This window comes from Pleuronectes platessa, chromosome 16 (assembly GCF_947347685.1).
Source record: "Pleuronectes platessa chromosome 16, fPlePla1.1, whole genome shotgun sequence".
NCBI lineage: Eukaryota > Metazoa > Chordata > Actinopteri > Pleuronectiformes > Pleuronectidae > Pleuronectes > Pleuronectes platessa.
The window spans coordinates 16,154,866-16,178,999 of NC_070641.1; the positions used below are offsets into that span (position 1 = coordinate 16,154,866).

The 24,134-nt window shown below is 45.7% G+C and overlaps 1 protein-coding gene across 1 annotated transcript; it reads right to left on the reverse strand.

Moving 5' to 3' along the window:
• Positions 1-23,466, reverse strand: LOC128459276 (dynein axonemal assembly factor 5). The gene is made up of 13 exons (XM_053444399.1): positions 22,919-23,466; positions 22,245-22,429; positions 22,015-22,139; positions 21,754-21,872; positions 18,576-18,808; positions 17,894-18,118; positions 13,811-13,954; positions 12,454-12,622; positions 9,718-9,865; positions 6,585-6,735; positions 4,376-4,532; positions 4,095-4,286; positions 1-818 (listed from the first exon to the last, which is right to left on the reverse strand). Exons 1-13 carry the CDS (start codon positions 23,454-23,456, stop codon positions 670-672), a joined length of 2,535 nt encoding a protein of 844 aa, XP_053300374.1. The 5' UTR covers positions 23,457-23,466; the 3' UTR covers positions 1-669.
• Between the last annotated feature and the right edge of the window lie 668 nt (positions 23,467-24,134).

The following is a 24,134-nucleotide window of genomic DNA, read 5'->3' on the forward strand; positions in this document are numbered from 1 at the left end:
TTCAAATTTCCATGTGATTTTTATTAACACGTCTGCAAAGTTAAGTGTTTATAAAACTGTATGAAGATAAATGCACTTTGTATTGAGACTCAGCACCACCTGGAGGCTGGGATGAGCAGAGTTTGGCTGCAGGAAGGAGAGATTCATAGAAAAGTATGCAAAGTCAATCACAGTGAATCAAACGTCAGAAGCAAAATAACATAAAATACAACAGGGGCAGACAAAACAAGCCTCATAGTGAAAAAGTTAACTCTTAAAAAAATCTATTTATCTGAAAGAGGCAAAGCTCTGCAGGCTTGGAGGCCGGCAGCAGGATGACAGTTCTTCAGGCCATTCATGCTGTGGTGGCCGTTTTACCTCGTTCCTCATTACAACAGGCCGCCTCATCTCAGCCTGCAGGTTGTTTTATCAAGTCTGACTCATGTCCAACATATTTACCTTTGCCTTGTTGTGAAAACCCAATGTCAACACACTTCAACCGGAGGCAGGTAAAACTTGAGAGGGTAACAACCACATCTTCCATCTGTCCTCTACCGAATTGGTGATGCATATAGTTCAAGAACTCTTAAAAGTGTCAGGATAAAAAACAAAATCCGATCTACTCCTCCGCAGACATTTGAAAGGCTGTTCTAAAGATGTCCTCTCCTGAATGAAGGCATGTGGTGTCACTCAGGACAGGGTGCTGGTGTCTCTGGGCAGGGAGCTGATGTGCTGCAGCAGCTGGTCGCAGTAGAGAGGACTCCGCTGTTTGTCTCTCACGGCCTCCACCTCCTTCTGCAGGAGGGCCGGGTGGACCGAGCTGCCTTCCTTCAGCATCTCTGGACACACACACGCACACAAAACAGACACACACACAAAGCAGACACACACACAAAGCAGACACACACACAAAGCAGACACACACACAAAGCAGACACAAAGCAGACACACACACAAAGCAGACAGGTCATGAGATGGAAGTGGACACAGACAAAATAAAAAATATAAACATTTATCGAATACTTTGATAGTATTCATTAAGTTGCATAGAAATCCGTTCAGTTGTTTTTGTGTTATCTTGCAATCAACCCATCAAACAAACAGACAGGAGATGAATACTTAACCTTCAAGGTGGAGCTAATAAAAAAATTCCTTTGGATATTAAACTCATGTATTCAGTTTCCCTTTAAAGTTAGATGCTGAGTTACACAGTGAAATAGAAGTCGGAACACCAGTGAGGAACAACAGCACATTATCCACTCTGCAAACCAAACGTGTCAGTGTCCTTTTCTTCCACTGGGAGGCGACATTTCTCTTTTTCAAATCCTTTCCCCCCGTCAACCCCTGCTGATCCTCACAGGTATATCGAGTTACTTGAATTGTTGTCGATGGATAAATGCTTTGGAAACCACAGTGAAAAGAAAAAAGTGCTGTTCCAGTGGTGACACGCCGTCACTCTGCATGAGTTAGCTCATGTAAACTCATCATCTGATACCTGCCTTTGTTCTTCAAGGGGATGGAGGGGATTTTGGAGCTTTTGTGTTTACTGTACTCAGTGGAGAGCAGTGGAACGGAACAATGGCGACTTGTGAGGAGGGAGCTCTACCCGTGCCAACAGTCTGTGCGACTGGGCAGGTCGCAGCCGTGCTGGGATTACCAGGGCGGTGGGCTGAAGGAGTGACAGAGGGAGGGATGAGAGGGAGGTGGTGCTGTCCGTCACGCTGTCGGGACATGCTGCCTTCATTAAGACACTTCACAGAAATGCGTTTGAAATCCAAGAAGCATAAAAGTGGGATCAACTATTAAAAGGAACAAAGAAAAAGAGAGTGGTGGGGAGGGAAACTTCAAAAAGAGTCACGAGGATTGCTTCCACATTTGTGGCGCAGGCAGATACGGCTGCTGTCAGATACACACGATCCCTCAGCGAGATGTGAGGTCATCTCGTTTCACAAAGAGACTCCGAGCTTCATGGAGATCACAGTTTGAGACACTGCACAATGGCTCATATGTTTGTATCAGTTCTCTGTATGGGCCAGATTTGCTGAGACACACTGCAAGGCCGCGTTTCAACCAAAAGTACCCAGAACTTTAAGTCCCGGGAACTTAAAGGCTCCTGCAAACTGTTGCTCACCTGCAACTTTTCACCTCGGTCTAAAGACGACTTCATCAAGATGTCCCACTCGTATCTTTAAATTAAGTTTAAATGGTAAATGGTAAATGGTTTTGTATTTATATAGCGCTTTTCTAGTCTTTGATGACCACTCAAAGCGCTTTACAGTACAGTGTTACATTCACCCATACATTCATACAGTGCATCTATTCGCAGCACTTTGATATTCTAGGGGGGGGCATTCAGGGTTCAGCATCTTGCCCAAGGACACTTCGGCATGCAGATGGGTCAGACTGGGGATCGAACTGCCGACCTTCAGGTTGGAGGACGACCACTCTACCCCTCAGCCACAGCCGGATCGCTGTTTCCAATTACTTTTGAATATCCTCTAGGAAAAATACAGCTAAATCTGTGCAAAAAATGAGACTGTGTTCCAGTTTCATATAAATATTCGTTTGGGACTGTCAACATCAAAATTTCTGATTAAAAAACCTTAAACCCCCAATCGGGAATAAACATCTCATTTGTTAGGGACTACTTCCAGCAGAGGATTGATGAGCACATGGTTCTCTGTCACACAGGGCAGCAGGAATGTGTCATTAATCAACTTTAGGAAGTCACTGAAAGTCCAGGGAGAGCTTTATCAAGCTTTATCTACACAGGCAATAGCCGTTAGAAGGGATTTGTTGATGAGCAGAACAAATATATATAACGGATCACCAGACTTATCCTTTAGCGGGTATCAGCTTCGGTGCGTAACCAATTGCCAGAGCATCAGTTAGAGAGGCTGGCGTATCCGGCATCGCTTGAGACGAGAGACATTCTCCTGAGCTGTTCCTTTCATGTTCCAACTTTAACATAATGTATGACCGCTATAGTTTTTCAAAGAGAACCCTGAAAAGACACGGACATGACTCAACATCACTCGACTGCAAGAACCACAGTGGTACAGTACGAGTTGATTTCACGTGTGTCACTCCGCAGTCGAGGTTACACTTGATAACCAATGGCCACAACAAAACTGCCGGGAAGTCTTTCAATCTCTGTCTGGCAGAGCTCGAGATCCCAGTATGGAGGCGATCGCTGCATCTGGTGAACGTGTGAGCGCCTCCTTCTCTCTGTTTCTCTAGCTGCCTGAATATGAGAGATCCAGTAATGAGGCCTCAAGCTCTGGCTAAGGCATCTGTGCTCACCTGTGTCCTGTCAGGAGCAATGACAGCTAACATCCACATGAGTGGGAGGGAGCGAAAGTCCAGAAGAGCTGCGTTACGCACTCAGACTTTCCACTGATACACGGAAATAAAAAGCAGAGCCGTGAAGCTGGCGGGCCGTCACAGAAAACACACTGGCTACGAGAAGAGGACGAAGAGAGACGGACAGATAAAAGACGGAGGGATTAGGCGGGATGGGCGTGGAGGACAGATGTGAAAAGATGGCGAGGAGAATTGGGGTAGGGGTGCCGTGTCCTCATGTGGTTATCATTAGCTGGGACCGTTGGGGTGTGTGTGAGTGTGTGTGTTTGGAGGGAAATTGATCTGGATCTTGTGTTTCACTGTTGAAGGCCACCTCACCCCGACGTCCCTGAAAGGACTCGATTCGGCAGCTGGAAGCGAGCGGCGGCTGCTGGTGATGAATTGCGTGGAAAAGAGGAGAGTGGAGGAATGTGTTGGCAGCGAGCCAGTTCAATAATCTCCATCTTTGAATGTCTCAGACGCAGCAGACCCATCATCACATCACCTTGGCTTTCTGTAGCATCTAAGTATCAGATTATCACGGCCATTAGGTCCATGTAACACCATTTTAAATCAAACCCCTATTATGTTATATTCAAGATCTTTCTTCGTTCTAATCAGAGAGTGATACAGGATCCAGAATTCACTTTGCTCCCACTTCATTAGAACATTCTCAGGTCATGTGTGCATCTTCCCACTCGCCACGTACAGCCCATCAACACTCTTATCTTCAGCTCTGAGGTTGCGAGTTCAAACGCCGCCTCTGATCTCACCGAACACTTGGCCCTGCACCGAGGCATCGGGGTCGTCCAGGTGCAGGAGGAGCTGCTGGAAGAGGAGCTGCAGATGAGGAGCCCAGAGCTCCGGGTGGTACTCTTTGGTCAGGTTGGACAGCCACCGGCCCAGGGCCTGCAGAGCCGCGGCACGCACCTCCTGGCTGCTGTCGTCCAGACGTTTCAGCAGATCTGTGGAGGAGAGACAATTAATTGCAATGCGTTCATGTGAATTTACAGCGAGGAGAGCTTTCATTTCTGTGGGTGGGCCTGTCATTTACCGGGGTAGATCTTGTTGAGGGCCTCAGGGGGCAGACTGTGTCCTATGAGTTTGAGCATGGTGGACACAGAGCGACAAGCCAACAGGCGGCCCATCTGAGAGTCCTCTTCCAGGGCCGACAACACCTGGGGTCGGAGCTTCTCCTCCACACACAGCAGCTGCGCACATGAAAGGCAGAGACGCGCACATTAAGCTTTTCATTGAATGACGTGATCAAAGCCTGTTTGATACAATTCCTCACCGACAAGGAAGAATCTGGTCTCTCACTTACACATGATATATTGGAATACTGTGTTTTGTGCAGTAAAGTCATTTTGTCACAGATTTTCACAATGAAAGATCATCTCTAAGTGGAATTTAAGCTGTTCACACATGAAAAATGTCCGTTGGAATTGTGTCTGGGTCCGTATGAGGAACGCAGCAGGAGAATGTCTGGGTCAGGCGCGTCCACAGGAACATTTCTGAAACATTCAGGCGAGGGGTGGAGCCTGGATGGAGCATGCAGGAGGCAGGACGTGTAAATTCTGCAGCGGAAAGCACATCGTTTTTTGTTTACAGGACATCGACAACGGCATCGAATCTTGTTGTCTTTCCAAGTTGACATCTTCGTCTTCATCTCCTCCTTTTCATACTGAGATGTTTGTACTCTTGTACTTCTGCGTGCATTACGTTTTTTAAAGTGTAGTCAACACTCTAAAGTTCGCAAGTTCCAGAAAATGTCCGGAGAAACTGACTTGGAAACATGCAGCCTCTCCGGAAAATGTCAGTGTCTGAGAGCAGCTGTAATGGGCCGCCTGCTTTGATGCTGTATTGTGAAGATCACTCTCTTTAATCTACAAAACCCTCTTAAAACGTCTGCTTCTAATTCATTTACATACATCAGTTATCTGCAATAAGAAGCAGGTAAGAGGCTGGTTAGTAAAAGTGACATCACAAGCTGAAAGCTAAAGAACACACTCTCCTTCAAGAGCTAGTGTTGACTTGGGTTAAGTGTTATATCACCTGAATCACGGCAGATTCAGGTCTGGATCAGTTTGTACAGACACACGGGCACGGAGCCCATCTTCAGAAGTCCAGTGAAGACCGATGTTTTCATTACACAGAGGAAATGGACAAACAAGGTATGCGAGGCTGAGCGCCACAAGCAACAAGCCAAGAGGTGATTGCTAAAGCCTCTGTCACCCGGTCTGTTTGCCATCGAACCCACGTGAAACAGAAATAAGACAAAAGGAGCGAGGAGACAAGGGGAGGGAGAGGGAGGGAAGGAGACAGAAAGAGGAGGGCAATTTGGCAGAGACGTGATCCGGCATTACATCAGTGACAAAGTGAGGACGCTGAGTGTAACTGGAGCTGCTAATTGTATTCACAGGGAGAAGCGAGGAAACAATGTCCTTCTGAATGAAAGGCTGTTTGATTTGCCCGTGGAAACACTCATAACCTCCTGTTGTTAAACCCGTCGGGACGTGTTCTTTTTTTTATTCCCCCTCAGCTGTAACCTCACCTCTCCTCTCCCCCAGGAGCTGAGCGGGTCACGGTCGGTCACCGCTTTTCCACATTCGGGCGCCAACTGATAGTAAAAGTTCGATCGCACACCGACACCCACTCACCGACACCCAGGCTCCCATTGTCCCCCAGCTGTTTGCTCTGCCTTGTAGTTGAGGACGTGTGAACGGAGGCGGTGTGTGAGCCGGTTCCAACTGGTCACTCGGCGCACGCGAGGGCAAACACACCAGATGTGTGCGTGCGAGTGTGCATACCGCAACTGGGCACATGCTCCGACAGGCAGGTGCAAGGGGCACGTCCCAGTGATAGCTCCTACCTATAACAAGGGCCAGGAACAGTGGGGGCATTGTTTCTGAGGGACAAAGGTATGTGGACCCGCTTGACCCCCGCGTACACCTGCTACCTGCCGCGGCCAACTCTTTCAGCCGAGGAGAGAAGGGTTTTTATCTTTTTCCTAAATGGCCGAGGGGGACCGTCTGTTGTGAAATGGATAAAACAGAAAATTCGAAGTACATGTCGACTCCTGATGGATTTAGAGAACGCACTAACACATCATTTCCTTTACAGCTGAGTCAATAAAAAGAGTTTTCTACAGAATGGAGATCGTCCTACTGGCTGCTGCTCGCTTCCATGTAACCGATTGTTTCATTTTGTGAAGGCAGGTACATCTCTGCCTGTGCTCGATGTAGGTGAACGTATGTATGTACCTGTCCGGGTGTGATGGCCCCTCCATGCAGCAGGGCCAGCAGGCAGCTGAGCGCCGAGGTGCGGACGGCAGCGGCGATGCGGCCTGCTCGCCACACCAGGTTAGGAAGCAGGACGTCGCACAGGAACTTCTCGGCCCCGTCACGGAAATGCCTGGGAGAGGGGCAGAGGGTGAAAAGATGTAGAGGGGCAGAGGGTGAAAAGATGTAGAGGGGCAGAGAAAAAACACTTCCATCGCTGCAACATGCCGCTTTGAAGAGAAGCGACTGATGTTGGACATGCATCGGCAACACAGTGTGGATGCTGCAGCCCTTTTCCCACACATTTTCCCACAAGGCAGATGGGATTGGGGGGGGGGGGGGGGGGGGGGGGGGCTACAACATCTGGGTGTCATCCTGTCCCCGCTCCTTCTATTTTCCATGCTGGCTTAGTCCCTCGGACATCCTCTCTCACACACCACCAGAGTCTGCACTTCTCCGTCTGCTCCCAACCACCTCCACAGCCTCTGATCTCGGCCTCTGGCTGTTCAGCTGGTATCATAATAAAGCCGTCATGTGTTTAATAAAGCGTGCTGCACTCTTTCAGCGCCAGCAGGGGGAGACAGTGTGACGCGAATACAGCCCGCTCTCTGCTCGATCCCTCTCTTCATCTTGACAGGTGTTGAAAGCTCTTCACCAACATGACGCCAGAAGATGGAAAGACTTACTGTGATGTCACCCGAGGGAAGGAGACGAGGATTTGACCTCTTTTATGCGCGTCTTTGTGCAGCTATCTGTGCTCCTGCAGTTTTCACAAACAACTTCATGAACAAGAACTGGTTCAAAACTATTGATCATCAGATATGGTGATTGGTAAAAAATACCTAATTTACAAAGCACTTTTCTTGTCTTAACCACTCGGAGCCCTTTCCTACGATATCAAGTATTTCTTAAATCATTTGCAAACTGACAGTCTGGGGTCAGCATCTTGCCAAAGGGCACAACATCATGTGGAGCTGGGGATCAAACCACCGACCTACTCATTAGTGGTTTTACTTGTTCTGTTCACTTAACTGATTCATTCATAGATTTGGTCCTACAATGCATTTCATGCTTTGACCATCAGTTTGAAATCAGTTTGAAATTGTTGGTGATGTCGCATTCCTTTGATATTTTGTGATTTTAATTGGTTTTGGAGATATTCATATTATTACTGCAATTATGATTTCAACTATTATCCATCCTTTTTTTAAGTCTTTATTTAAATGTGTAAAAATCGGCTGATGAGCCGTTTCTAAAATATGTTGCTAAAAAAAGTGTGATATTTGATACAAGCAACCTGTTTCATTTCATCTTGTTTTTTGTGTTAAACACAATCTGTAAAATCTAGGATCCTGATAAAAGATCTCCTGTTTTATTATGCCTTCAAAGCTGAAATCAAGACCCCTACTCTTCACACACTCTTATCTCTGTTGCAAGTGGCACACGAGTACCGCCTGCCACCAGGATGAACTTTCATATCTCACACATCACCTTCTACTTAGATTTCACATCTAGCTCTTTAATCACAGCTCATAAAACAAAAACAGTACGTGTGCGTGGATGAAAGGTTCCAACATCCACACACGCATCCTTTCCCTTTCTGCTCGTTCTGCCGCCGAGCTGTCATTATGTCATTTGGGTTGTAGAACAAAGAGAAGGGGTTTTCTCTATGACTATCATTGTCTTCTTGATGACATGGCACGTGTGTGTGTGTGGGCTGCAAACTGCTGAGCCAAGATCGGGCCACAAATCATGAATGGAGGGATGAGCCGAGTTTGAGTGGAAATATTATGGCAGACCGCACAACCCCCGAACAGCGCATGTTAAGCTTTTACTTGAAATCTTTTGAAGATGTAACATGATTTCTTTCTGCTGATGGTTCTGCGATTACCAGAGATACGGCTCAGGAATGAGAAACGCTGTAAGCAGCACAGGTGGCCGCGCTGCGAGTGGGGAAGAGACAGAGGCTCCTTTTGTCTGATACGCATATTTATGGCTAAAATAATTTGATGAAAGTTGAAAGCAAAGTTCCAATTTCCAGTGTTTTGGCCCGACAACATTTCCTGTTGTTTACGCAACAAATTTCCCCGACAAAGGCATAGATGTATCTTGTATTCCTGACACTGTTGATGGGTTCAGGACAAACGCACTTTTGAGATCTTCCCATACAAGGATTAGCAATTTACCCCTGATATCATGGAAACAACTACTAACCCGGACAGACCTTTGGGCCGTTGGGTTTGGGGTAAGTAACACGCTGCAGCGATATCCCTATGGCAACCCTCTTGGACGGGGTTTGTCTTTGTTATTGACAGGAGCAGCTGCTGTGATCACTGGGACCCGGGATGGGCCTCAGGCTTAATGCATTCCCTCAGATTAGAGCTCTGAACCCGGGCTGAAAGCTGCACAGCTGAGGGCTCGGAGGGGACCCTGGAGGGGGGGGGGGGGGGGGGGGGGGTGGAGGGGCGCCACAGGGGAGAAGAAGCTCCAAACAGGAGCTGCTCTCTGGGTGTCGGACATCCTTCCGATCCTTCCTCTGTCACCAGTCGATAATAATTCAAATTAGTGAGGAGACTTTCCGACAGCATGTGCACTCGTCTTTCTCATGCATGCTGGGAAGTGATTAAGTGGAGTTGATTCATATGATACTCCCTAAGAGACCATTTCAAGTTCATTTCTGAACTACCACTGAGGGTATCACGCCACGATGTAACCCTATCATCGACGACATGACTACCTGTCCAAAAGATCCAAAAGAAACAGATACTGAAAAACGGCTTCCAGGAAATAGACCATTGCTTGTGCAATTCTAATTATGGTCCCTTGTGGGTGTGGAACTTATTTGCAGGTTAATGTGAAGCAAAGTCTGAAAATAGCAAGCTGTGATAATAAAGTCATGACCTGGAAAACTCAGACGAGACGAAACCGAACAAGACTGTAACATAATGCAGTGATTATAGGGTGGAGAGTTGGCCTGTGATGCAGAATGTTGTGTCCGCACCTTTGTTCAATGCAAGACATACAAAAAAACTTCCCTTTAACCTACTAAAGAAACCTTTCGGTCCTTAACGAGTGTCATCAGCGGACTTTCTGTGTGTGACTTTGTCCCCCTCACCCCTGGGAATCCAGTGTGTTGGTTGCGTTCAGTAGCAACTTGGCGAGCATTGTGAAGATGCTCAGTCTCATCTCGGGGTCCTTGTCGGGCTGGAGGCAGCTCCAGAGCAGGGGCATCAGCTGGCCCACAAACTCCCCGATCACTGGACCTGTAACACAAACACAGGCACACGTGTGAACTTTCAGGATAGTTTACTGAATTTCAAGAAGCAGCTTTGGGTCGTTTGAAAGAGCTTGAACATGAATTCGTTATCTAAAGACCTCCTAACTTCAGTCCCTGCTGAAATCAAGTCAGTTGACTATGATTCCCTCAGCCAGGGATGTTTTCAGCTGTGCGTGCAAGGGAAGAACATTTAAATGTTGGTGCGGATCCAGGTCAGGGGCTGGTTCCAGGAACTTCCTTTTAAAATTGCGAGATCGCACATTTTCTTTGATTTCTCGAAGAATGATTCATGGATCATGATGAAATTATCTTTTCTTAATTTGATGTATGTTTCATAAGGGGACTGCTGAGCCTTAATTCTGTCACCACCCATTTTCAGCCTAACCACATATTTCTAAACATTAAAAAGAGAAGATTCTTTTCATTGTGCCTTTTTCTTGATTCCTAATTGTATTTTCAGCCCACACAGACGGGAGACATCTTTTTTGTTAAGCACTGACCAGAGGGCTTGGTGTTATTGAGCCCTCAATGGACTGGTGAGACAAAGACACAGACTCACTGAGGAAATGAGACACAGAAAGGTCTTTGTGTGATGGAGTGTTTTTGTATCTATTACAGGAAAATGAGAAACTCACAGGGCAAGAATTCCCAGTTACACTAATGTGCCCAGTGCCCACACACACACCCACCAACAGTCTGACTGCATGTTTTCGGAGCTATATATAGTAATCTGTGTGTGTGTGTAACAAGTGATAAGTGTCCGTGCCCTGTTTGCACTCTATTGTACAGACATGAGAGGAGACAGAGGAAATCCGGCAATTGCCCGAGGGTGGTGGACAAAGTTTGAGATAGAGAGAGAGACTTTAGCCAACGGGATGTGTGAATCAAAGGTTTTGTCACAATCGGAGTTAGAGAAGACGTCTGCAGGTCATCTCACAGTGACTTTGGTGTCACTGTGACAGACACACTTTTCTCTGCATGCGGTCATTTTACTGCTTAGAGAGACTGTCTGTGTGTATCCTGTCCTCGAGCAAGGCATTTAGACCGAACGTAGAGGAAAGGCAGCGGGAGATCAGACATTTTCACACTGACTGAAGAACAAAAGGCTGTGAGGAGGATATGAGAGGGCAGCTGTGTGTGCGGAGATGATGAGCAAGCGAAATGACCCATTCTCAGTTGTCAAATTAACCACCGACAATTGTTCAGCAGAGGGATAATTTCCCTGAATCATGAGCACATCAAACACAACGGTCACATGCCGTCCGTTTTGCTGCCAGTTATAAAGTCCTCGGGTCATCTTAGTAGACCTAAGATCACATCTGCGAGAATAAAGTCCCGGGAGGCTCAGAGCAGCGTTCGGCATTCGCAAATCAAACACACACACACACACATACATACACTGAAACAAACTGAGCTTCAAAGTGGCCTTGATCCTGGGGAAGGTCAAGAGTAGGCGGCCGTAGTGCCGTTTGATGTAGTGACCCGCACAGGGATTACAGGGTGGACTTAAAAAGGACTGGTCAGTTAGCTGTGTGAGTGTGTGTCCTTTTTGTTGTATCCCAGTGGGCCCCTTAACTTAAATGCCCAGTAACCTGTTGGGACATCACAATGGGGACAAAAAATTAGGTCCCCACAGGTAGAGACAGCTTTTTGAGGGCTATGACTTCAGGTTCTGTGTGTGTGTGTGTCTGTGTGAGGATTAGAGGGGCGCAGCTGCCTAGTCAAATAGAAAGAGAGGGGAGTGGGGGGGGAAGAAAGAGATGGAGATGAAAGTGTGGCACAGGGAGGCGCTGATGATGGAGGATTATATGGTATTGGCGGAGATAAAGTGAAATCTCAACACCAAAGACAAGGTCACAGCTTTTTTAACCCAACGGCCCCACACACGCACGCATGCACGCACACACTCTGGAGGCTCACACTGGTCCCCGCAGAGACAAGTAAACACACAAACACACACATACTCTCACAAGCATAGACTAACCTCTTTAGACAACTCTGAGAAACACAGACTGAAAAACCGAGGGAGAGACAGGGATTTACTGAAGTCAGAAAGCCAAAAGTGCTTTTTTTTCAGATGCTGGCATGGCTGGAACTGTTTTGTTAAAGAAATGTTTCAGGTATATAGGATAGTGAGCCTGAAATGGGGAGAATGGGGGTAGACCAGCAGCAAAGAGCCAGGTCCGAATCAAACTGAAGCCCCCGTACTGCGAATTCTTATTTTCTAATTATTTGTAACCTAGGTGCTTTGGCAGTTTCAAGAAATATGATGTAAAATGTTGTGTTGGATCAAGTTCAGGAGAGAATGGCTTCACCGATCACACCATAAAGTCGTGTCTGACAAAACAATTATTATACTAAGATTGTAGTCTCAACCAACATATGGGGGGGGGGGAACATCCCCAAAGAGCATGTTGAGATCTGATGCATGGATTTTCTCATCAGTAACAAGTAACTCGTCTGAAACACCATCCTGTATTTCTTTGACCACTACTGTGTCTCGATATGTGCAAACCTCAGCACCTGCGGCGCAATTTGGCGACGTCTCGTGCACATTGAGGCTTCACTTCTCACCTGATTGTATGACTATGATATGCAGTTGGAGTCTCTGTGGGGAGTAACTGGACCAGGTGTTGACAGTGGCAGACAGCCAGTCCAGCAGCCGACCCATGTGTTGCCTATAGAGCTCCACCCCCGAGTCCAGGCCCTGCACCTTACACAAGCACTGCACGCTCTCCAAGGCCTGAAGGAAGGAGAGAGGGATGAATGGAACAGAAATACATGTTATTTGCTGTAATCTTTACTTGAAATTTAAAAACAAAAACACAGACATTTGTTTAGTTGAGCAATTATCGCAGTTTTCTTGTAATTTAAGAAATTCTCAAGGCCGGGCTGAAATAGGAGACGCAAAAAAATCCTGGGAAACCCTGGGAAGAACAACACTTCAGACATGACAAGGTCTCACACATAAAACCACAGAAACAAAAACCCTGACAAATACACAGGATGTCACAAAGGCACAGGAACCGACACACAGACACAGACTCACACCAATAAAGCCGAGCTGAGAGGAAAGGGCAGGGATGAGAGATAGCAGAGTAAATAATTAGGGCAGACTAACAGACCTTTTGGGGAACTTCATAATTCCCTTCATAGTCCCTCAGGGACGGACAGGGACAGAGACGTCTGAGTCACAGAGGAGAGCTAGACAACCCTGAAGCTGTCCACTGATGGGAAAGACGTGCCCCCTTTCTGGGAAAACAAGTCTGACTTTCCCTCCGGATCCAAAAATGCCCAAGGCCATTCTCACCCTCCCTCTCTTTCTTAATCCATTTCTTCCCATCTCTTCTCCAACACTGCTCCCTGTCTGAACATACATATTTGCAGACACACGTGAACACATGCACACACAGGTGGACTCTGTCATTAGCCTCCTATGGCGACCAGAAGATCTAGGACCCCACTCGCTTCACTTGTTCCTGTGCTTCTCCCTCTGCATTCGGAGGCTGGCTGCAGCATTAAAGCTTAGTTAGTTACATATCTGTTTGTCTGTGACCTCAGGAGGCATTATGGAGCCACGAATGGAGGTGAGCTGTTGACACAACACCTGCCAAGAGCTGCAGCTTACGTCAGTTTATTTTCCATCTTTTGCTTACTCCACCTTTCAACTAGGAGTGGATTTAAAGTTCCAGTCCAAAGGTGCAATTTCAGATGCCCTGGCTAAGTGGGTAATTACACCGTTAGCCATGCCCACTTTGAACCTGTACAAATGCTTGCATTCCTTGAATAGCTCTTTTGCTTCATAAAAGCTGTTTACCCTCATAAAAATGCTGGAAAAAATAAAATTGAAGGGAGAAACAGGGTTAAAAAAAAGAGGTAATTGCGGAGAGGAGGAATCTGGGATTGTATCTTCGTGCTGTTGCGTTCTCACCTTTTCACTGAGTTCTGGAGCGGGGGAGAGACTCTGGACAGTGACCAGCACCTGCAGCAGCTGGAGGCTGACCGCGCCACAGTCTGACTCCCCCTGACGTAGCAGCACATCCACACAGGCCAGCAACTGCTCCAAGTACATAACCTGGGAAAGAGGGAGAGAGGAAGAATTATTAGAAGTTTGTACTTGTGAGAGGGATTCTGTTGGAATATGAACTGCGTCTCTCAATGAACCCCATTGCACTTTGGTCCGCACACTATCCCCTTCCTGCAAAGCTCCACATCTACTTCCTCACACGATTAACTCTAAGGGGTAATGTTTTTTTTTTTTTAAATTACTCTTGATCCACAAAAACTTATTTTCCATCTCTGAGAGGGAGCATGTGTCAGATTTCTGTCACTTGTCAGCCAGTGTTGTGTTGAGCTCATGTTTAGACAAAGACCTGCGGCTAAGGCTAATTTCCATGCCATCACTGGGATCACGGCCTCTTTTCCTGTTTTCTCGTTGCCTGTCATTATGGCTTGGCTCGGAGGGGGCTGGGGCTGCGGGCTTCAGCGGGAGTGGGGGAGACTTCAGTGTGTGCGAGCAAAGAATTCTCAATATACACTCCTATCTAAACATATTCCACCTCACTCAAAAAGCACCGCCACTCAGATACCACAAACCCATGTCTACCACTAGGGGGCACTATCTTTTCTAAAATTTGAGCACAGCACAGCTTGGCAGTAGGGTGGAGGAAAACAAGTGCAAAGCCAAGTAAAGATGCTCAGGGCATTAAAAAAAGAAGACAGGATTTGTGAGGAGGAAGGGAAGCTAAAGGAGTTCCAGTCTGCGAGACTAATGAGCAAATGTTTTTATTTTGCAATGGAGGGTTGAGCACACTGGAGAAAAAAAAAAGCTCCTTACACTTACATGTCTCTTGAGTCCAGGGTGTTAGTAGAGTGTGTAAACACAATTTCCTGAGGCTAAACTAAACTACCATGCAGTTCAGAGCGACCGAGACTTGCCCTCATTCCTTCAGCTGACAGACACAGGCAGAGTGCCCATTCCCTACTTGTGTGAATGGGTTCAAATAGTCATTGATGGGGGAAATCCCCAAGGAATTCACTGGCACGTGAACACAGGAGGAGCTGAAGGGAGGCGGACAAGATAACAGTCGCAGACGCACACATTTACGTTATACAAAAATATTTGCACACTTAATATACTGTATATGAGCAGAAGACAGCTATAAGGGCAGGCAGAGAGAGGGAGAGTGGAAAAAGTGGTGCGGTGTAATGACTGTGTGGACACCTGGAGCAAGGCAAGATACACCTGGTTTCATTGGCCTGGGCACGCTTCAGGGGCCTCATTACATAGTGTGTGTGTGTGTGTGTGTGTGTGTCTGTCCACCACTGTATACATCAATTACACTCACGCACAACTCCACTTTCAGGAGCCATACCACAAGTTGAGAGATTCTTATCCAGTGGGGTGCTCACCCCCCCCAAAGCTACTGATGTTGCCAAGGCAATGGGAAAACAAACAGCGGTAGTGGATGTGGTGCTGACCCCTTGCACGAAGGTAAAGTTTGCTCTCCTGCCTTTCTTCTCCTCTCTTTATCTGTCGTTCAGCAGAGCAGTGAGCGGTGCACGGCTGTCATTCATGACAAAGGGGAGGCACGCTGGAGACACTCTGATGTATGGAGTTATGTTAACGCTCGTGTATTCAGCAGAAAACTGGTCGACGTGACATTGTGAAATGCAAAGACGACATGAAAAGAGACAGAGCTTTTCCTTTTTCCCCAATAATTCACTCTGATCACTGGGCGACTGTGGGTCAAGCACTGTTTAATCAAGCCTGGCTGTAAATATGCATCCAAACTCATTGTCAGGCTCCTTCTTTATGCCGCTCCTCCTCCTCCTCACCACTATCTTTACAAAATCATACCAGCCCTGCAGATATTCTGATGTCTGCTTCATTGTGGCAACTCAAAGCATTGCGAGTCTTGGCTGTGTGTGTGTGATGGTGTGGGTTTGTGACTCCTCTGTGGAATACCCCTATAAAAAGAAGTCAATATGTGATCCATAAGCAATCTAAACTAAACAGGTCACCTCAGAACACAGTGGCTTCACAAACCACTGGCTCGCCTTTTACTTTCCCTCAAGCACTTGACATCATCTTCAACCTAAAACTAATATTTGTATTTTTTTTGCCAAGCATCTGCCATTTATTTTTGTAAGCTGTCTTTTTCCCCCCTTACCGAAATGGAGAAAAGAAAACAGAGAGTTGAAAGAGTCGGTAAGTTAAGTCGCGGTGAAGCCTCGTATATCAGCCTCCAAATCTAATGGTTGTTCCCTGAACTCCCCGCTGAGCCTTGCTGCCTCCCCCTGCCCCTGCTCACTTTGATGATTATTTATATTTCAGTTTTTAACCGGCTTCATTTTGACCAAGTCTGATTTCAAGGCACGCAACTCTCTCAAGATGAATCCAAATGCACATTCTTATAAAGTTCTTAACATGCCTTATTTAAAAAAAAAAAGAAAAAAAGAAGAGTTAAATATAATAAAATCAGGGTATCGAGTCTCCTTTTTGTTTTACTTCACTATTTGTGTCTGCAGACAACTCTGCGGCAGGCGGGTGCACAATGTTCTGGATCAGCGTTTCGGCACGGAGAGAAAGAGGGAGAGAGGGATGCAGGTGCCCCTGTCTCGAGGGGTGTTATTTACAGGCACACAGCGATCTGGCCCTGCTCCCCGCTATGAACCCTGTATGTTGTCGAGGAATGTTGCAGGTGCTGCGTCTGGGTCATCTCTTGAATCGCAACCCCTGTACGCTTTGCCCTCAGAAACAGAGACAGAGAGAATGACGGAGGGAGATAGATGGAGGAACACACCGACAGGAAGCAGAGGTCTGCCTCCATCTGTGCGAAAACGTGTGACTGTCCCGTCCTGTTAGTTCTTTCTATGGTTGACCCTGCTGGAAAACGACCAGAGAGGACAGAAGGGGGTCAACTTCCCTCCTCATTTATCACTGGCCTTGACCAGGCAGGCTTTGAAATTTCAGGGATTCTTTCAATGGCACGGCTGAAACACAGTCTGGTGCTGAGACCTGACACATGGCTATAAAAAAAAAAGAGACAAAGACTATGCACTGCCTTGTCTGCTCCGGGGGGGTCAGAGCAGCCGAGCAGGGGTCACGTGAAATTAGTGGATTTTTGTTATTATTATCCCTGGGAGGAAATTCTTGCTGGCCTCACTGAGAGCAGGGTGGGGTCAGGGGTGTAGGTGAGTCAATAGTGCAGCACGATAGAAAATAGCTCTCTGCCTGGAAACTGTTATTTTGATTCTGAAAGGGAAACATGTTTGGAAGTACAGGAAGCAGGGATGATACTGCTGCGGACTCGATGGGACTTTTCCAGAGGCAGACCGTTATTTGCAGAGAATATAATTATAATTTCTTCTGCTATGTAAGAAAAATAGAAAGTAAAGAGACGTTGAACATTGGGGCCCATCTCCCACTTGCGTGTGAGCAGAGAGGTTTTGATCGCAGACTTGAAATGTTAGATTGGAAAAACACCATGTGGCCGGACTGTCGCTTTTGCTGGGTCGGCATTTTGTAGAATTACTCAACCAGAAACCCACTGAACTCACTGTGTACAGAAGTGTTATTCAAAACTCCTGAAAAAGTATTCAGCTAAAGAGATGTGGCATGTTATCATGAAACCTATTTCCAAGAGGGACAAATTAGTTAAGAAAGGTACTGTTTGACTGCTGAGCTGTCCCTGGCAAAAATGAGAACACTAAGGTTCACAGAGAGAGTGATGACCTTCTGTGACACGGCCAAGATCACCGAACAAGACTGGAAGAGGAACAGCTTGTGCCCACAGATCAGGGGGAGAATCAAGACATGGCAACCAATGTGGGCAGAGTAAACCGGGAAGGTCTGTAATCTTTTGATCATTAAAACATCAGCTCCTTCCCTTCCCACAGTAAACTTCATTTTTGCTTCAGTTGACAACAGTGGGATGTGCATTCACAGGTAAATAAAAAAAAGGCTAAAAACAGCTCAACCACGACCAAACCCACGCCTCCCTCTGCTGACCTGTTGATATTCCTGGCAGACGTCGGGCTGAGCCAGCGTGTTGGCGATCTGCTCAAGATGTGGTTTGAGGAGGGGTCGGGCGCAGCCACCCAGCACCGCAGCCAGCACCATGAGGGGGGCCCAGGGATGAGAGGAAGACTGGGGCGTCGTCACATGATCCAGCAGCAGCTTGAGGAAGGCGGCCGGAAGGACAAAGGTCCCCAACAGTTTAGCAGCAGCCAGGCACTGGATGCAAGCAAAGAGAGAGTGAAGAGAGACATGAGGGAGTATAGAGGAGGGCGAGAACAACAGGAAGAGTGCGTTTAATTTGCCGAACATCAAACATCCGAACAATTCTCCTACGTTGACAGGTGCATCCAAAGTCCTTGAGCTCAGCTGGGTGCAGTGTAAATTTACAACAGTGAGAAACCGACGAAATGCTACTAGAGGTGTTGATTCAAAGCTCAACAGATGTGTCCTGAGATCATTCAGTCAGGCGATGATCAAAATTTCATAAAAAGATTCTATAAAGGATGACTAAAAAAGAAATATAATGTGATGCATAACAGCTAATCTGATGAGTAGGATTTATTTATTCCCAGACCGGCTTGATGTGAATTAGAATATTAAACGAGGCATTTCTTACTGTGCACCATGCAAAGCACATTTACTTTTTTCTTAAGTATTTAAAACTGGAACCCACATTGCTGACGACGTCCCTCTCGGAGTCGGTGCAGGCCCGATAGAGAGTGGCCAGGAGAGGCTGCAGATGCTGCGTGTTGTGGTCCTCGGCGTGGAGCAGCAGCACAGAGAGCAGCTGAGACGTCCGGACCCGCGTGGGCACCAGCCAGTCTGTGACATCGTGGGTGATGGCTGGCACCAGTCTGCCCAGATTCCTGATCACCAGCTCTCTGCAGCCCAGCCCCGGACGCTCCACTGGAGGAGAAAAATGAAGAACATTCAACTTTGCATTCTCTTCTACAACTGGTTAACAGATTGTCATATTAGGAACATTTATTAGTTATATATTTAACTCTCTCTCAGCCGCTTCATCTGCTTCTCCTTCATTCCATATATATTTCTTACTACTCATAGTTCTTATATCATACAATACCTGTTAATACTCTACTATTCAATATATATATTTCTTAGTGTACATATCTTATTTATTTACATTCCACTTTAAATACGCACAATATTCTGCACTTTTACTGCCTTTTTTTGCACTTCTGGTTAGATGCTAAACTGCATTTTGTTGTATAAGTACTTGTACTGTGCAATGAAAACAAAGTTGAATATAATCTAATCTAAGTTAGTGAATTACTTTGCTTTCTGGAATGACTGAACAATCTTCAAGAGATGGTCAATTTGTTGGGTTTCATTAGCTCAAAACGCAACATGTGTTCTGTCTGAATTTCCTTGTCTATGTATGTTGTTATAACTTGTAGAAGTTGTAAACCAACACTTGCAAGTAGTTCCTAAATCAAGACCTGTAACAAAGGGTGACCAGGGTTTTGCCATCAGGACCCGAGGCTCTGGAATTCCTCGCCTGTGCAGATTAGATTTATGTTTTTATAGGGAGGCGTTTTTTTCCTTTCCTCAAGTACTGTAGAAATTAAGTTTTATTTGTATTACTTTTATAAATATCAGTGATTCACAGGTTTTTAAATGTCTGCTGACTCAACTCCAGCTCGTCACAGTTCTACACGTAATGTTTTACAATTAAGATCTACCCACGAGGGACTTGTCAGAGCAAGTGAAACGCATTCTCAACCTACATTTCAAATTCTGCATCGCGCTCTCCCTCCCCTCATTCTTCTCCATAAAGGCACACTAATGAGAGAGGAAGAAGGGACTAAAGGAAGACAGAGATAAATCAGAGAAACACACCAGGACAAGACAAAACAAGCCCCTTTCTGGTCGTCTCTCCCTGTCTAACAGTGACCTCTTCACACTGGGAGGCCCGGCAGATTTATGATGCCACGAAAGAGAAAGAAAAGAGATAGAGAGAGAGAGAGAGAGAGAGAGAGAGAGAGAGAGAGAGAGAGAGAGAAAGAGAGATAGAGGGCCTTCCTTCCCTTCCCTTTGCTTTCCTTTCCTGTCCCCAGGCACAGCGCATATTCATCCCCATTGTCACATGTAGCTGTGGGACATGTATATGAGCTTTAACCAAAATGCAGGGCCCAAGAACTCTGCCCCTGACACACAAACACACACACACACACACACACTTGTCCAGGCTCCACAGGTTAGCCGTGGTGACCACGTTCAGGTTCACACTCATTCTCAGCCCCAGGGCAGACACTTATCTTTCCAAGCCAGTGCCTGCCCTGAAAACTACGCTGTCACTCAAAGCATCATTTTTTTTACTACATCGTTTATTACTAAATGAGAAATGATTTAATGCAGCAACGTGGAGGCGATTGCATTTACATTTGCATTGAAGTGGTGTGACAGGTATTTATTATGCTGGAGGACAGACCAGTGAAGCCGATGCACCTGGAAGCTTATCTGTGTTTTAACACTGGAATTCAAGACACCGTTCCAAACTTAGATTTCACCTAAATTAATCCCTCTACTGAAAGAGCCAAGAAGATCATCTTACAGGATGTAGGAAACTCTGAACTTGTGGCCTGTGCTTAAGCAGGATATCAAGGATATTAGGATAAACACCAGCTCTTTCTAGACAATCCAGTGTTTCCATCATAGAGGCTTAGAATAAAGCTTTTGTTACACAGCTTCATCTCTAATAGCAACAATGGATGCTCACAAGAGCTTTAGGAGGCAGCAGTGATCTCTGAATGCTACCTCATTAACCTGCACTCTCTAACAGCCACGAATGCCCCTGACTAGAATTTGCATGATGCTCTGGTAAGCACGTGTCAAAATTGCCCTTGACACAAGTGGGATGAAACCTGCACACATTTCATCAACAGAACTTATACTTGACTACAGCATGATTTCCCTTTCAGCCTCTCGTCACCTTGCCAAACTGAATATATCTGGATACTTGTTTGGATTTCTTCTCTTTAACATCTCATGCAGAGCGTGTTGAAGAGCTGTAGGTCAAACACAAATGTAACTAGAATAGCACTCAGTACAGTAAGTACATCCACCATTTGTTCAAGGCCAAACCGTCCCCTTAAATTCAAACCAAGATGCACCAAATTTCACACACTCATAGATATCACTCCTCTAAAAATGCTTATGCAATATTATTATACAAAATGTAATGAGTTCTTCCCTGATGCATAGCAGACCCTTCGCCCAAGTTCCGTGATTATCAGTTTGGCAGTTTTTGTGTGATGCTGCTGATTAACAGACAAAAAACAACTGATGCATATGAAAACAAAAACCTCATTGGCAGAGGTGATAAGTTTATGTATGACATATTAAAGACTTTAACGCACACAGCTGATATTTGATAAAGAAACATGAAGATAACCTTTAAGGGTCTTGAGTTTAGATATGAGCAAAAACTGCTGTCTGATCCACCGTCTCTCCACACACATGGAATAGAGTTTAATCGCACTAATGCCAACAACTCACACACTTTATTTATAAGACTCTCTCGGCAACTGACCCAGTTTACAGGGAGATAGACAGATAAAATGACTGAGTATGAGCCAAGAGACATAGAGTAAATAAATCTTACCTTTGAGGCAAATATCTGTAGGTCACCAAAAATAATAACTTTTAGAACCATATATAAATTACTATGTCAATCTGAAATCCATTACCAGGGGAACTGTTAATGGTCAAAGTTATTCTTGATTCATTCCATTAACTTTGGAATCTGTCAATCTCTCTCCCACATTGACTATCTGAATTAAAAATAACAGAGTGGCAGAGAGGCTGCTGCTTTGCCAGCTGTGACTGACCTCCTGGTGGGTAGAAGGGAGGTGGGGTGAGGAGGAAGTCCATCTTATCCTTAATGTCGTCCTCATTCTCCTTCTCCCACTGTGCTCCTACCTGTCTCCATAAATCAGCTGCTAGAAGTCTGCAGCAGGGGAGTGCAAACACATGTTAGAGACATTTTATAGATATTTAGATCATCAAACTCCCCCTGACCTGAAGAATAGCACGTGAGCAGTGGCATGTTTTATAATGCAGTAAGAGGGAGTATGCCTGCAGTGTAATACCTGATTTCTGGAATCTCATCGTTGACGCTGCTCAGCAGGAGCGGGATGAGTTTGTGGAAATAAGAGTATCTGTCTCTCATGTGAAGTAGCCAATTCCCAACCACTACAGTCACAGCTTTCCTCACCTGTGCCACAGGAGGTAAAGCATTAGTTTAGGGTGAAAAGCTTAAGAATCTGAACTTGTAAGGACACAGAGTGGGAGTTTTTTAACAGTTGATCATTTGTAGAACCTGTGGCGAGTCGTCGAACAGTCTCTGCGCCAGGTGAGAGAGGACGTCATCCACGTTCTTCCCGGTGCCGTGCTGAATGACGGCCCCGGTGGTTTCTATGGCAGACACTCGTACTCTGGAGTGCTGATGAGAAATCGTCTGCATCAGAGGCTTCACCAGGTTCTCAGCTTGCATATGAAAGTGCTCTAAGGAGAAAGAGGTGAAATGCAGTTTATTCAAACTAGTCACTTTTTAAAATATTTATACAGTATCAATAATGAGACTGGACATATCCTGTGATCTTGGTCAGATTAGTATTAGCATGTTGCTCAGGTTTTATGATTTCAAATTAGATAACTCTGAGTTTTTGACAAAATGTGAATCAAATAAACAATTAACCAAAGTTGCATAAGTAAGTGAAATGATCTGACTGTCGAATAGTGAGGAGCTGTCAAATAGAATTATTAAACTTAACACAAGCCCCCCCTCCAAAAAAAAGTGAGAAGCAGTGAAACAAATGCCAAATCAACTATTTTTAAACCATTAACATAACTATAGATATCTAGTTCTACATTAGGAGGTTGATTTGAAGGATGTGGATTGTTATGATTATTACAAATCGATTATTCATTCCAGCCACTCCGCGTCTGCGGGTCTGGAAACCATGGCGACTGACTCCTATCAACAACACAAACCTGGAACACGCGTCGCAAACTCCACTGCGCATCTGCAGCTTTCTCTTTTGACATCCGGGAAGGGGTCGACGATGGCTCTCTGCAGTATGTTGATCATTTCGGTCAGATACGGGGCCAGGTGCTTCCCGCACAACTCCACCGTCAGAGACAGCAGCTCCACGGCCGACAGCCGAAGCTCCTCCGCGGGCTCCAGTATGTCTTTCTCCCCGAGCCGCTGAGCCAGGCAGGGCATGAGATAAGGCAGCGACTCCTCCGGCCTGGGGACGCAGCGGATGAACTCTGTGATCGTCGCTATCGCGGTGTCTCGGCACCTTTCGCTCGGATCTGACAGGCACTTGAGGAGAGGCTTGAGCAGGGCAGCGAAAAGCTCCTGTAGGACGCCGCCGGAAAGTCCTCCGTCGACGGTGTCCTTCTTGATTTGGTCCAGGGCCCTCCTGCGGGTGGACATGTTGTCTTCGTTCAAACAGTTCACATGTCGAGCGAGTCCTCGCAAAACGTCAGCGGCAGCATGTTCGTCTCCGGCCGCCATCGCTGCCATCTTGACTGTAGTTATGGGAACCAGCATCTGCACGACAAACAAACGACTGCTTTACGACAGCTTCCGGTTCAAAATCTCAAACTTTATTGGTATTCATAAACACAATAGTTACTCTACTCGCGTCTTTATGTCTACATCTAAAATGCTACAATCTGAAAAAAGGGGCAGTAGAGGAAGTTTGTAAAAAAAAAACACTGTCCCACTTTACTTTAGTCACACTATGTCCAACTTTTGTTTTCTTTTGAGATTAAAGATTTCTTTAAAAGGAAGGTATAATAGCAGTTTATTTGATAACTCAATTATTTATAAATAGCTAAATTAATTTATGATTTATAATTTTGATTTAATGACTTAAATCATGATTAAAAACTATTTTAACCTGCACACTGGCAGATATGAAATGAATAAATGCTTAAAAAAGGGCCCCAATGTTGCACATCTGTAAAAGAGGTAGGTAGTTGAAGTTTATGTAAACAATTTATTCATTTGGTTGTTTTGGAAAAGTAATAAAAACCTGTTCAAACAATACCTGAAGTGGATGTTTCTTATAGAGATTTTATAACCTGCAAACTGGCAGGTATAATATGAATACATGCTGAAATTAAGTATCCCAATGTCACACATCTGGATGAAGTTTTTGTAAAACATGTTTTTACATAATATATTATTTCACTGCAG

Coding starts and splice junctions, on each gene's coding strand:
- LOC128459276 (XM_053444399.1), bottom strand. CDS start 23,456: ATGGCAGCGATGGCGGCCGGAGACGAACATGCTGCCGCTGACGTTTTG. Junction 22,140..22,244: donor TGTTCGACGACTCGCCACAG/GTTCTACAAATG, acceptor CCTGTGGCACAG/GTGAGGAAAGCTGTGACTGT. Junction 4,533..6,584: donor GGGCCATCACACCCGGACAG/GTACATACATAC, acceptor TCATGTGCGCAG/CTGCTGTGTGTGGAGGAGAA.